This window comes from Rhineura floridana, chromosome 17 (genome assembly GCF_030035675.1).
Source record: "Rhineura floridana isolate rRhiFlo1 chromosome 17, rRhiFlo1.hap2, whole genome shotgun sequence".
NCBI classification, from domain to species: domain Eukaryota; kingdom Metazoa; phylum Chordata; class Lepidosauria; order Squamata; family Rhineuridae; genus Rhineura; species Rhineura floridana.
In genome coordinates this window covers 13,570,089-13,584,044 of record NC_084496.1, presented here as the reverse complement: position 1 = coordinate 13,584,044, position 13,956 = coordinate 13,570,089, and the positions used below count along the sequence as shown (strand labels likewise).

Below are 13,956 nucleotides of genomic sequence, written 5' to 3'. Positions count from 1 at the left end.
TTAAGATGGATAGCAGAGGAAATCTGGTTTCTTGCATGGCAAGAAAGCACCTTCGAAAGCTTTTTATGAACAAATTCTGACCATCCCCATAGTGCACCCCACCTGTAGACAGTTTCGAGCTACAGAAACTTTGCTGCTACCCCGGAGAGCAAATCCAAGTGGTATCAGGGGAACTTACTTCCAAGTGTGTGCACCTATGGGATGGGGAATCGCAGGCCTGGGGTCTGAATTGCAGCCCTCTTGGCTTCTCTATATGGCCCTCGGTACTCTCCCTCATGAACCATGGCCCTCACCAGCCTGGCTTTGCACCCTCCTTGATTTGTTTTTGCCTGGCAGGAATGCATCCTTGAAATCTGATAATGCTCCTTATTTGTCTAGAGGAGGGACAGAAAGGGGTGCATGCGCGCGTGTGAAGAAACTAGCCTAGCGTACAAAGGTTGGCATTTATTGCTCCGCCCACTTTTACCTCTGGCCCCACCCACTACTGACCTGCAGCCAGTAACATAGTAGCAAATTCAGAAGTGCAGGATCCCTTCCTGATAATCACAGCTACACCCCTCCTCCCTTTTTTTCTTTTGTTGCTGGATTGAGAACGAAATCCTTGTTAATGCCTTCTCCCACAACAACAGACGTTCCTAGGAGCCAATAAGCATGAAAGGGGAGTGTTAGCTACTGAAAAAGAGTCTTCTTAGTGGCTGACTCACCTCCTTTCACTCCGATTGGTTCCAGTCAGCAGAAAAAGAGAAGGAAGCATGCTAGAAAACTCTTCTCAGTGGCCAACAAACTCCCATTTCATGCTGATTGGCTTGGAGGATGCTGGAGACATTGGGACCCAGCTCCCCAAAACGTAAGGGGTCTAAGACCCCTTGAGACCCTGGACAACTACACCCCTGCCTGCAAGAGAATGTGGCCCTTGGGCTGAAATAGGTTCTCCCACCTGAGTCTAAAGGGAGAACATAGGATACTTGATTGAAACCAACAGCTTGACTCCAAAATACACTGCACCAGCACCTGCCTGGTTAGAAAGCACTATTCTAACTACTACCTATATCTAATTACTACCTATAGGGCCATATTCAACAACTCATTGCACTAACAGAAGCCAGCACAAGGATCCCTGCTAGCGCAATGGGACTTCCCTCTTATCCCTCCTGCACCCTCCCCAAATCTGCTCTGGAGGGTTGGGAGAACCCCCAAACCAGCACATGGGGGTGAAGAGGAGAGATCATTCCATCAGGCAAGCTGAAATGCTACGTTGAACACAACCCACAGGGCAGATGCAAATTCTACAACAATTACTACTAGATAATTATCACTAGAAGTACCAGTTGCAAATTTTATGAACCCCCAACCAAGAGGCACTCACAAATGCCCAAACCTTTTAGAATAATGAGAAAATATTTAAAAGTTTAAACTATAAGACCATTTCAATACATATTTACCAACTCCTTGTTATACAAATGTTGTACTTCCTTCAGTAAAGTGTATCTTCCTATGGAGAGGTTACGTTTGTTTTCAAGGGGATGTTTCTCTATGAAATATTTTACATGCATCTGTATTTACTCCCTCCCTTTCCCTTTTTTCCCAAAGCAAAATACTGGCTGATAAAATAAGTATGTTGTCTCCCATGTGATATGATATAATGTACTCCTTTAACGTTTATTGTTAATGTTGGTTCACTGACCCTTTTGTCAAAGATATTTACAGGGCCATGGTGTTATAGTAAAAAAATTCTAATAAAATCTTATTGAAAAATATATATATATATATACCAATTTTTTTAGACTGACTCAAATTTGAAGAGAGGATGACAATTTTTTAACTGTTTAGCGTTCAAAATTATAATAGAAAACTGGCATATATAATCATTTCTAAATAATATACAACTGATAAATGCATATTCCTAACATGTGTCATATGTTCGTGTGTGTATGTACAACACAGGAAGACAGATAAATACAACATTCTGGAAGATATTGTAGTAACCACCATGAATAAAAATTTGCAACCTGACAATTCCTTGAATGTCCTTGAATCATTAGATCTTATTCATCAAATTCACTGTCTATTTGTATTTCATCCAAAACATTTGTATATTTGGTTTCATACCAATATGAAAGTAACAACAGCCCTGGAGGGAGTTGGTCTTTTTGTACACGTATTATGCCTTCCCAAAAATTTTTATAACAAGAGGTTTTATACGTTAATAACCTATGCCAGGTTGCTGGTCCACATTCTTTTATGGTTGGCATCTTTTGCTTCTTCCAATATTTTGCAATTAATATTCACACAGCAACCGGCATATTTCCGACTGAAACCAATAGGACTCACAGTCACCAAAAAAACTTTGGAGCAAGGTGGAAAGGCACACAAGTCTATGAACAAGGCTACCATCAGGGCTCTTGGCAATCGCTAGGCTCCTAGGTGCCAACACTTGCTCTGGGCACTCTCCACATCAAACAGCTACGAGCCACCATTTAAACGTTCTCCCAGTGCCCCAGAACATCTGGCAAAGCATCCCTCCAAGGCACTGTGAAACACTTAGAATGGCATCTTCTCGGGTGTTTGGTGCTACCACCAGGTAAGCTTGCAGCTGGGGTGGGAGGCACTGACATAGGAGGGGTCCACCGGAAAGAACTTTGATGACAGCCCCTTCAACCCTGGAACTGGCCTTCCCTACAAACACAGCTGGGGCCATAAAAAAATACCCTCTGAACATTTTGGAATCTTAGCCAACCCAACACAGGCTTACGACAGAGTGCATTCTCTCACCACTGACAGGTCTTTCTGGCATTTCATTCCTGGTACCAGGTGCAGATCCCTCAGGACACCTTTGATCATGTGGCCATCGTCTCTCTCTTACGCTGGTTTCTGTAGTAGCAACACAAGGCGTGTTTTCCTTCTGCATGCTGTCTGCATCCAACTCAAGCCTACATTTCACCTTTTCAGTCCCATTTTCTAAAGTCTGATCATTTCCAGGAGACAGGTTTGGGGTATCCACCTGATGTTTATGCTGCGTTTGCATAAGTAAAGGAGATGGCGTGTCAACATCGTAAGATTTATTGAGTTCCGTGGGTGCGCTACATTTGGCTTTGTCTAGCACGCCAAATTGCTTGGCTCCACTGACATTTGCGGTGTTTTGCATTATAACGGGACAGCTGATGGCATGCCCTTCCTGCGGACTTGAGTTTGAAAGGCAAGTACTTGATCCTCTAGCTCCATCTAACATGATGTCTCCTTCTACTGTGGCACTGACTGGGAGCGTTTGGTTCTCTCGTTGACCAACAGAAACCTGGCACACTTGATTTCGTTTGCCGACCACCAAATCATCATAGATGTCCGAAGAGCTCCTGTGGAAAGCGTGGACTTTGCTAGAGCAAATGGGAGCAACTTCTGGAGTCCGTTTTGGCATAGGATCAGATGCAATTTGCCTATCACTAGCATCCTGGGTGATCAAGTCCGCTGCTCTTCCCTTTTCTTTAGGGCTTAATTCACAGGCGTTTACAGGGTGGCTAATGACAATTTGTCCCATTGAAGAAGGCCTTGGACGTCTTCTGTGCATTTTGGGGCTCATGCTTGGCTCTGGGCTGGGTAGCTTTGAGTAAGAACCTGTGAGGCTTCTGAGAATGCTGCTGTCATGTTCAAAGAAAACAGTGTTTTTAAAGTCTTCGTCTGAATCCGAATCCAAAACAGGAGGCGTTCCGGATCTCATTGGTATATCCACTTTAGAAAAACTGGATGATGCTATACTATTTTTAGGAACTGAGGTACTTTGCAGAGAAGTGTTGGATTTAGTAAGACCTGGCTTATCAGATGTCGTGACCATACCACTTCTGCCCACTAACTTCCCCCTTTCTTTCACCGAGTCGCTCATTTTCACTGCATCATTCTCTTTGTCCGAATGGCTTTTGCTACCGCTTCTCTTTGAAGTACTTCGCACGCTACGCCTGGTCTGTTCTCTCTGCATGTACTCCTTGGATTTTTTCAAGAGGTTCTGAAGACTCATTACATAATGATCTGGCCCTTCTGCATCAGGCCACACCATCTCAATGCTGTCTTTCTTTCCAGTATCATTTGAAGAAGGGAGGTTTATTGGATTGGAAAATATACCTTCTGGGCAAGGTCTCTTTTCAGACAGGCTGGAGGAAGCGTCCTTTGGTTCATGGGGGTCGAACTGTTCCTTTTCTCCAAGAGAGTTCCCACTTGATACGGCATGTACGTCTGCTGGCTTATCCTCCAGTGCCCTTCTGGGTTCCACAAACTCACCAAGAGCAACAGGACTTGGCAAAACACCGTTTGATTGCATTACAAAGCCATTCAACACTTTGGATACTGAATCCGAATGAATAGTCTCTGTCTCAGACTGATCTAAATCACTTTGATTGGACAATTTCTTCATCTGTGAAGGAAAACAAATAATTGACATAGGCTGTTCAGACACTGAAAATAAAGTGAACAGGGGTTACTACAACACATACAAAAATGTACGTAGCAGGCAGGCCAGGATCCAAAGCACATGCACCCAATTCCAGACATTTGAGGGGGGCTTTCATATTTTTGGAACAGCAGTTTTTAACCCATTCCACCCAAAAAACAAAGCATGGCAAACTGCTTTTAGAACAAAGGAGAATTTCAAAAGCAGGTTTTGAAGACATTTGATGGTAAAAGGAAAAAAATCTCACTGGTTATGTAGAAGACTCTATGCAAACCTGTAACAGCTCTGTGAATCCCAATACTCTGATGAAGTGACCTGCTCACTTAGCAAATGAAAGCCATTTTTATGGCAGATGTAACCACCTAATATGTTAGACTTCTCGTCGTCATTTATGTATATACAAACAGTTAAACGTATCTGCAACCCTAGATTCAAGCGCTTTGCATAAGCATCTAGCTTTTATCTGCCAAAGTATAGACGATGAAGCAATCATGAGAACACAGCCATTGTGGCTAGTAGCTGTCTCCACTGTCAGAGGCATTTATGCCACCAAATGTCAGGTACAGGGAATGACACATAAGGAGTGTGCTGTTGTGCTCAGGTCCTCCTTGTGCACTTTCCAGAGGAATCTGACTGGCCAATGTGAGAAGAGGATACTGGACTAGCCTTTAGCCTGATCCAGCAGGACTCTTCTTATGTTCTTAAGGTTATAACAAAAGAAGAAGCTGAAGTTAAATCAGCTAACCTCATTTTTAATATTAGTCTGGCTCACATATCACTGTAAGCCAGGCACAAGTTTACCACGATCATGTGAATGTGCTGGCTCACAGAGAGAAGCTGGCACTCATCTTGCTCCTCCCCTGGCTTTTTAGGTGAGTATGAGGTGGCAGCTAAGCCACCTTTTGGCTTAGCATGTCATCCAAACCCAGGATTATGGCCACGGTGTCTTCTCTTTAACCATGACCTGTTACTATAGGACAAACATTGACTGTGGTTAAAGAGGAGAGACCTTAACCACGATCCCTGGTTTGGATGATACACTAAACCAAACCTTGGCTTAGCTGCTGCGCCGCACTGACCTAAAAGACCAGGGAGGAACAAAGTGGCTCCAATCTTTTGGAGCCAGCACCTTCACCCTATGCTGTGGTCTGGCTTAGCATGACTGGTGCCACTGCGTGCTGCTGCAAGCCTTAATTAATTAATTAATTAATTATATTTATATACCGCCCCATAGCCAAAGCTCTCTGGGCGGTTTACAGTAACTAAAAACATTAAAAACAAATATACAAATTTAAAACACATCTTTTAAAACACAATTAAAAAATTTAAAACAATTTAAAAACACATGATAAAATGCCTGGGAGAAGAGGGAAGTCTTGACCTGGCGCCGAAAAGATAACAGTGTTGGCGCCAGGCGCACCTTAGTGAAATTACACTTTGCTGGCTAGGGGACGAGGAACAAAGTTTTAAATGCTTGTATTAACTGCAGGGTGTTTAGAAGAAAGCTAACTGATTAGTATTTTATCCTCGACACATACTCCTGCCATGTTTTTGAAATCCCAAGCCAGGTAATGGTTGCCATGCACACAATGATAAACATAGTATGAAACTGAATAGCTCATGTTTGGTTCCTATTATTACTCTAAAACAAGCTGAAAACAGTGTCCATTTAGCAAGTGAGCTAATTCAAGTGCTATAGAGTTTTGTGGTAAACTCAAACATTCTTTCATTGTGCCCGTCACGGCTGTGAAGATTTCATTCATAGCACTGGCTAGTATTGTATTAATGGCAGTGTGTCTCTTACACAGAAGCAAAAATAACCAGTGCTCAGTATTTATAGTAACAGCCCAATCCTGATCGTGTCTTGTTGGAAGTCCAAGTTAACTGGGTTACATTTTATTCACTGTACCTCATTACCAGTTATTCAATATATAAGTAGCCACAGAGATGATAGTACTAAGCAAACAAGACATAGAACCTTTCTGCTTTGAAATGAGACAGTCCCTCCATTGTTGTAACTGTCTTTCCAAAAAGTCCTCTCAACCTCACCTGCACATTTTCCAGAATCTCCTGAACACGATTCAACAAGATTCTTTTCCTGGAATTCTGTCGCCAGAGTTCTAAATCCAGAGCTTTTTGTCTGTCTTGCTGTAGTTCCTTTTTTCTCTCAAGACTAAGCTGTAAAACAAAGGGGGGGAAGGGAAGAAAGGAGATAAATATTTACAAATGTAGAGCAAGACACCCCCCAAAAAACAACAACACTGACCTACTGCATTTTAAAGCAAATGAAATTACTATTCCCCCCCTCCCAGTAAGTAAGGTTCAGAGTCTAAAACCACCTAACTTTAGGCCACTGGTCATGGCCACCTGTAACAAAGTATTTCCAGTGTGGGCATCCCTAAGTTCACCCTGCATTTTTAACAGTACACAAAAAAGTGATTTGATCGCAAAACAATTTAAAAAAGAATTGTAACATACCAGTTACCAAGATTACCAACATAAATAAGATGTACTCTTTTCCTTTTAAATATACAACATGTTGAAGGGACAAAGGTTATCTTACCAGCGGAGAAAGCACAGGAACACCATTGAACTGAATAAGTGAAATATTTTTGTGTCGAACAGGAGGAGAGGCTTCCCTCTGCTCTAGGTCTCCTTGGAATTTAGCAAGCTGCTTGTTGCAGAATGTCTCATAGTCCTCCATCTTAATCCAAGTGGGCTCGTAAGAGAGAGAGAGAGAGAGAAATACCGTCCTTCCAAAATAAAGAAAAACAACCTCAGAATACATACAGCAGTAAGCTTCAGACTGGTAAGCCGACTCTACTACACAGTTGCTGTGTAGTTTCCTGGGAAGCAGGTCATGAGCTGGGAAACCAAGTCTTCCAATCAACATTACTACCAGCATGCAGTCATGCGCTGCCAGGTGTGGCCCACAGGATCATCTCTTTCTTTAAAGCTAAAGGAGCTATGAAACAATATAGTAATGCCGCCAGCCAAGAGATGTAATGTTGCAATATTTATAATATTGAAAAGTTGTTTTTGTCTGTTGTTATTTTGGCTGTTATGTTAATGTTCTATTATTTTTATTATGAAATTGTTCATAAAATTGTTGACTTTGAGATGTATTTCTGCTCACTTTGTTGTAAGCCACATTGAGCACAATTTAGGGGGAAAGGCAGCATACAAATAAAATGATGAAGATACCCTCACTGAATTAGAAAAGGGGACTTACACACCTGGATGACAGATTTTGGATTCTACTTTGTTCATGGCTTCATAAACTCACTTTGTCAGTTCTATATGCATGATAGTTGACATTACCAAATGTGTCCCCAGGCCAAAAAAAGGTTCCTGGACCCCAGGATAATACAGTTGCTACAACAGGCAGAAAAATTATTAAGTGGTCCGCCAAGAACACCAGCAATTTTCAAGTGGTCCATAGGACAAAAAGTTTGGGAACCCCTGTCCTAGGATATGCAGTATGGTGCAGGCAAGAGCAGTCTGCATGATGTAGAGGGATTATTGTTGTGAAGATTAAGTGAAACATTTCTTTTAAATAACGTATTTTCTGTTGAGAAAGCAAAACTGTCATCCATCCATGAACCACATTAGAAAGGCATCAATGTGGGAGCACAGAAATGGACAAAGGTTACATTTCCTAGAGAGGTGGTTTGTGCCAGCAAAAACATAGAGTCCTGTGGAATCTCAGCAACTAAATCTGCAGCCCTAACCAGGGCTGTGGAGTCGGTATGCCAGACCTTCAACTCCGACTCCTCTGTTTTTCTACTGTCCGACTCCAACTCCAACTCCGACTCCGACTCCTTCATAAATGGCAAATGTACATTAACTAGTAATAACAAATTTACTGTAGTAAAATGGTAGCACAAGGCATTTCATCACTACCACGTGAATCTAGAGCTTGGAAAAGTTACTTTTTTAAACTACAATTGCCATCAGCCCCAGGGATTGGGCTCGTGGGAGTTGTAGTTCAAAAAAGTAACTTTTCCAAGCTCTGGATTCACGTGATAGTGATGAAATGCCTTGTGCTACCATTTTACTTCAGTAAATGTGTTATTACTAGTTAATATACATTTGCCATTTATGAAGGAGTCGGAGTCGGAACATTTCTACCGACTCCGACTCCACCCAAAATTGCTCCCGACTCCAACTCCACAACTCCGACTCCCACTCCGCAGCCCTGGCCCTAACCCCACCTACCTGGGAGCAAACCCCAATGAATTCAATAGGACTTACTCTTGAACATATTCATTATGGCAAAAGCATTTGTGGATTAGAGTCCATCAGATACATAACTCAGCAGGCAAGTACATGGGTGTAAAGGAAAATGTAAACACGAGTTAAATGGCAACGAGATGCATAAAGTACTGTCTGTGACAATTCAGTTTAGTTAAAATGTATACAAATAAGCACCCCGACTCTTCACAATATGTGTACACAGAAAAGCAAACAAAAACACTGAAGTATACAAAAGCAGCTTATGCTAATTAAAAAGGGAGAGAGAGAAAGCATCAATGCTGCTGGAAGTTCTGATGCACTCTGAATGTTAACCTCTTGTAGTTCCAAGACACAAATGATGCAGGAGAGGGACCGTAAATCAGTGGCAGAGTACAGATTTAATATGTGGAAGGTCCCACTGCTCAATCCCCGGCATCTCCAGTCAAAGAAGGGTCAGACAGCTGGTGAAAAAAAAGACCTCTGCTGGAGACCCACCGTTGGCGTAAACAGTACTAGCCCAGATGACAAGTAGCCTGGCCTGATGCAAGGCAGCTTTTTATATTGCCATTCTTTGCCCCTTTAACCAGAACTATTCTTCTGTGATAGTCCCTACCAGTCACTGGAGGATGAGATAATTCCAATGAGAGCCAACACTCTAGAACTGCAGCTTCTACAGAGCGTCAAGGAACTGGAACGTTGTGAAATAATAGATGCCCATTATTTTACGCCATAGACTTGAGTTTCTGAGTGGGAGACCCTCTCTTAGAAAGGGCATCAACAAGGGTACGTAGCAACCAGAAGATTATTTCTGGGAATTGGTAGGAAGAGAACTATGATACTTTAAGCAGCATGCTGATTTGAAGATGTTGGATTTTTTTAAAAACTTGGAAAGTGCCTTGCACCTGCATCGTCTTTCATAGTCACACACAGCCAATCTACGCCAAGTCTTGGTAATTTTCAGTACACAAATAGAAAACTAAAGCCAAGAGACAGTGACTTTCCTAAGGCCACACAACAAGGGCAGCTTCACACATTACACAAACCACCATGGCCTATTGTGGCATATATAACCTATGGCTAGAGTGAAGTGCAAGCATATGTGACAAAATGACACTTCATTCTAGCCACAGATTATATATGCCATACTAGGCCAGGATGGCATTTCAATGCAAGGTTAACATCCATACCAGGAGAATGCAAGCAATCAAGGGGTATCCACAGTCCCTTCAGAAAGGATTTATTTAAACAAAGTATATTAACTCTTTGCGGATTTTTTTAAAGACACCAATTGTATTGTTTTTAAATGGTCAGTTAACCATTCAGTTATGGCAGCACCTCTACAACAGTGAAGTCTTGAAATAAGCCGTTCACTGAAGATAATCATTTCTCCTAATTAACACACAATTGATTTGTTTATTAGGATGCCTTACATTTTCTCTTTAAGGATACAAATCAATCTAATGTGGCTTATAACGCCAATCAAACAGAATAATAAAATCAGAATAAGGTATAAAAAAATAAAAACATTAAATTCCTTCCCACAGGTTCTATTAATCTACTATAAATAAAATACCTTTTGGAAGATCAAGACATGTGTAGAATCCTTCCAACAGTCACATCTGTGCTTCAAAGAACCTTTCCAAAGGTATAGTTCTAATTAAGAAGCCACAAATGAGCCTGCAAATAATTAATCAGTCTAATGGGAGTGCAGAAACTTTTGCAACCCAAGGACCACATTAGCTTCTGGACAACCTTCCAAGGGCCACATGCCACTGGTGCATGGGGTTAGGGCAAAACTGAATGGAGCAACTGATGCAAATGTTACGTTTGTACAAGAGGCTGGTTTCTATGCATACTCACATACCCATCTCCACCCTCCAACCAGACAAGGAAGAGGCATTACCAGAGTTCACTTACACATTCTAGCCAGGAAAAACACTTGTGGCGTAAAGCAGGACCAGTGAGGGGTGTGGTCTGGGGAGAGCTCCAAAAGCCACAGCAGAGGGCCTGGAGCATCGCATTCAACCCCCAAGCCTGATGTTTCCTCCCTTGGTCACGTAATTCATGCTTTCAGACCCAGACACATTTGCAAATCCTATTCACTATCACGTAGAAAATTGTCCAGGAGAAAAGAACCACCACCATAAATTGAAAGGCAGGCAAAGCCAGAATATTCTCTAGCAACAATACAGGACAATATCCAACTTTAGTCGTACTAGTTAAAATCAGTGTACTTAAACAGCTTCATTGATTTCAGTGGGTCTAACTCTGAGTATGAATAAGATTGTATGCCACCCCAAAGTCTTTGCCCAAAAGCAGGATCCTACCACTCAAACAGTAGCCATCTTCCATAACCCTACCATACTTCTATGGTCTTTCCAATCAAGGCTTTAAACAAATGAAATACATAATTAAGAAAACTAATTCTGAGCATGTCCTGAGCACCCTTACTTCTCCACTGATTAACAGCACTCCATCCCTCAAAATTATAATTAAAGCAGTTTATCTCAAACCTTAACTCTCACGCACCTTTATAAATGAATTTTTCTTCTGGGGGCCCTCCCAAACCAGAATAATCTCTGGTCCACAGGAGAACAAACAGAGATCCTCATAAGCTTGCCACAGCATGCAAGGATATGTGGACAGGGGCATTAAGCCAACACTGGCATTAGAAAGAGGGAAACAGAGTAAGCTCTCTTCACCCCCTCCTAAAAACCACACATAGGTAAACACCATCAGAAGGATATCAGTTTAGGATGATGGGAAATGTACTGTATGCACAAATCCATGATGAACCAGTGAAGGATCCTCTACCAGAGGACACACAACCCACTCTATAACTTAGGTAGTGAGGAAACAAAGGGCTCCCTCCGCTTCAGAATCTGACCCCTCCATAGAAATTTTCAGTCACCTTTCAGGTGTTACACATACTTACACACACAACTCTGTCCAAGAACCACTGAATTAAGGAAAAAGCAGTAACATTTACATCCCACATTTTCTGTAACAACTATAAAGCGACATACAGTAAAACAAGAAGATACAACAGTTTTTTTTAAAGAAATCAAAGTTAAAAACAAATTAGTAAAAAAGCAAGTAACATCAATTGTAATATTAATAAACAGCGATAAAATTCAAAAAGCTTTTCCATGCAAGGTTCTTGTTGCAAATTTGAAAGCGTTTCTACTCAAATTTTCCTCTCAAGCAAATAAGGGGCTCACCAACAGGGAAAGACACCTCTTCCCCTCCATACGTTGCCAACTCTTCCAAGGACCCCGTAGCTATGCCTTTAAGAGCAGAAATCCAATCTGCTTTAGACATGAGCAGGTATGGCTCCAGCACACCATTATAAGCTTCCTCTGATAATTTATTTTATGTGTGTGTGTGTGATACTTATATTGTATACACATATAATTTTAACTAATGTCTTTATTTGTTCAGAAAGTTATTTTAATGTTCTTGTTTAAGTTAATCATTGTATTTCATTTATTATTCTTAAATTTAATAATTACATTTATATAGCCACCCATCAGTAAACATTCCCTGGGTTACTGACAACAAAATATTTTAAAACACACAATATATAGTGATTAAAAACAGAGACAAACAAAATCACCTTTCTTGAATAGATGCAGCATATAATAGTTCCCAGCCCAAACTTAGCACACAGTTTAAAAACCCGAGTAAATAAAAAGGTCTAATATACACCGTTTCACATTTTTATTTTGGAATCCGCCCGGAGAAGGCTTTGCCTTTAAAGGCGGCAGGAAATATTTTCAGACAGTTTTAAACCAACGTCATTATTAAATACTATTTATGCAGCAGCTTCTTGAACATTTTTTGGCAATTAAGTGCCAAACTGGAAGTGGAAAAACCTTTGCTGGAAGAGGCTGGTATGCTTTTTCCTGGACCATCCTTTGACAACCCATATTGGGCTGATTCTTATATAATGTAAAGCATGGTTTAGCACTATGTGCACGTTGGAACAAGCCCAAGGAAAGTGTCAGGCTTGCATACTCCCCTGTCCTCTTTTCTCCACCTGCAGTCACCAGAAGGACTTTGCTCACTTTAACGTTGTTATCTTTTCGGAGCCAGGTTAAAACCTTCCTCTTCTCTCAGGCATTTTAATCATGTAACATTATCACATCTTTGTACTTTTACATTTAATAATTTTAGTATTTTAGTATATTAATATTTTAATATTTAGTATTCCTGTGTGTTTTTGAATTCTATATGTGGTTTTAATTGTATACTGATGTTTTATCCTGTTGTGAACCGCCCAGAGAGCTTCGGCTATGGGGCGGTATAGAAATTTAATAAATAAATAAATAATAAATAAATATCTCGGAAGCGTTCTGCAAAACGGAGAAAGATTTCACCTGACAGAAGGCTGGTAATATGTAGGCATTTATTTTTCTTAAAAAAAAAAACCACTCGTGAAACCTGCAAGATGCGAACAAAGAAACGGGAATATACGCTTAACAAAAAACCAAGAAAAGGGAGGGAGCAATTGCTTTACCTGCCGATTTCTGCAGAACAAGTCGCTGTCAGTTCAAGTCCTGCAGGCTGGAGGGATTTACTGTGTCCCCCCCTTCCCTTCGGTCAGTTGGCAACCCTCCCGCTTTGTGAGCCCCGAGAATGCCCCTCCCTCCTTCTCTCTCAATGAGCGCAAGATACGCGCTTTCTGCGCTCACCTCCAGCCAGGTGCGCCGCCGCCGAGCGGAGCGCGGTCCTGCCCGCCGCAGCCCAGCCCCTGGCAACGCCGCTCCCGCCTGCCGCCCCGAGACCAGACCACCTTCTAGCTTCCCTCACGGCGCTTCCGGCTTCGGAGGGAAAGAAACCGTAACAACCGCCGCCACCATCACTACCGGCGTCTCTAAGGTTACCACGCTGGGAAAGGAGACAAGGAAACTACAAAACCCAGAAAGCAAAAGGCCAAGTCTGGGGTTCAGTACAAGGAAGGTTGTGCGTAGCATGCTGGGAGTTGGAGTTTTTAAGGCCTACTGTGGTTTGGTTCTCTTTTTTTTTTACAGCCAGGATTTATGCGCTATTGCACGCTGGGAATTGTAGTCCACGCGGGCCGCAGGTCTGGAGCTGGAATTTATGCGTGTTGCGCTAGGAGTCCGAAGGAAGGATTTGCCTTCCTGAATTCACTAGGGCAGTAGCTCCCAAACTACCCGCCCCCGGACCACGTGAAAATTGCTGGAGGAGACCGCTTAACAATTTGTCTATCTAATGCCACAACTGTAACGCGCTCTGCTAGATGTTGTGTGGTTTTTAATTGT

The 13,956-nt window shown here is 41.9% G+C and overlaps 1 protein-coding gene across 3 annotated transcripts in view; it reads right to left on the bottom strand.

Moving 5' to 3' along the window:
* The window catches only part of CCP110 (centriolar coiled-coil protein 110), a 31,572-nt gene extending 17,958 nt beyond the window's left edge, over positions 1–13,614 (bottom strand). The window contains exons 1-4 of one of the 3 annotated variants that reach the window (XM_061599183.1): positions 13,366–13,614; positions 6,999–7,188; positions 6,485–6,613; positions 2,773–4,399 (exon numbers count right to left, since the gene is read on the bottom strand). In XM_061599183.1, the coding sequence (XP_061455167.1) occupies positions 2,773–4,399; positions 6,485–6,613; positions 6,999–7,139 (1,897 nt within the window). In that variant the 5' untranslated portion in view covers positions 7,140–7,188; positions 13,366–13,614. Of the gene's footprint in view, positions 1–2,772; positions 4,400–6,484; positions 6,614–6,998; positions 7,189–13,190; positions 13,329–13,365 lie in introns of those variants that run through there. The other 2 variants (XM_061599181.1, XM_061599182.1) reach the window with 2 other exon arrangements.
* Between the last annotated feature and the right edge of the window lie 342 nt (positions 13,615–13,956).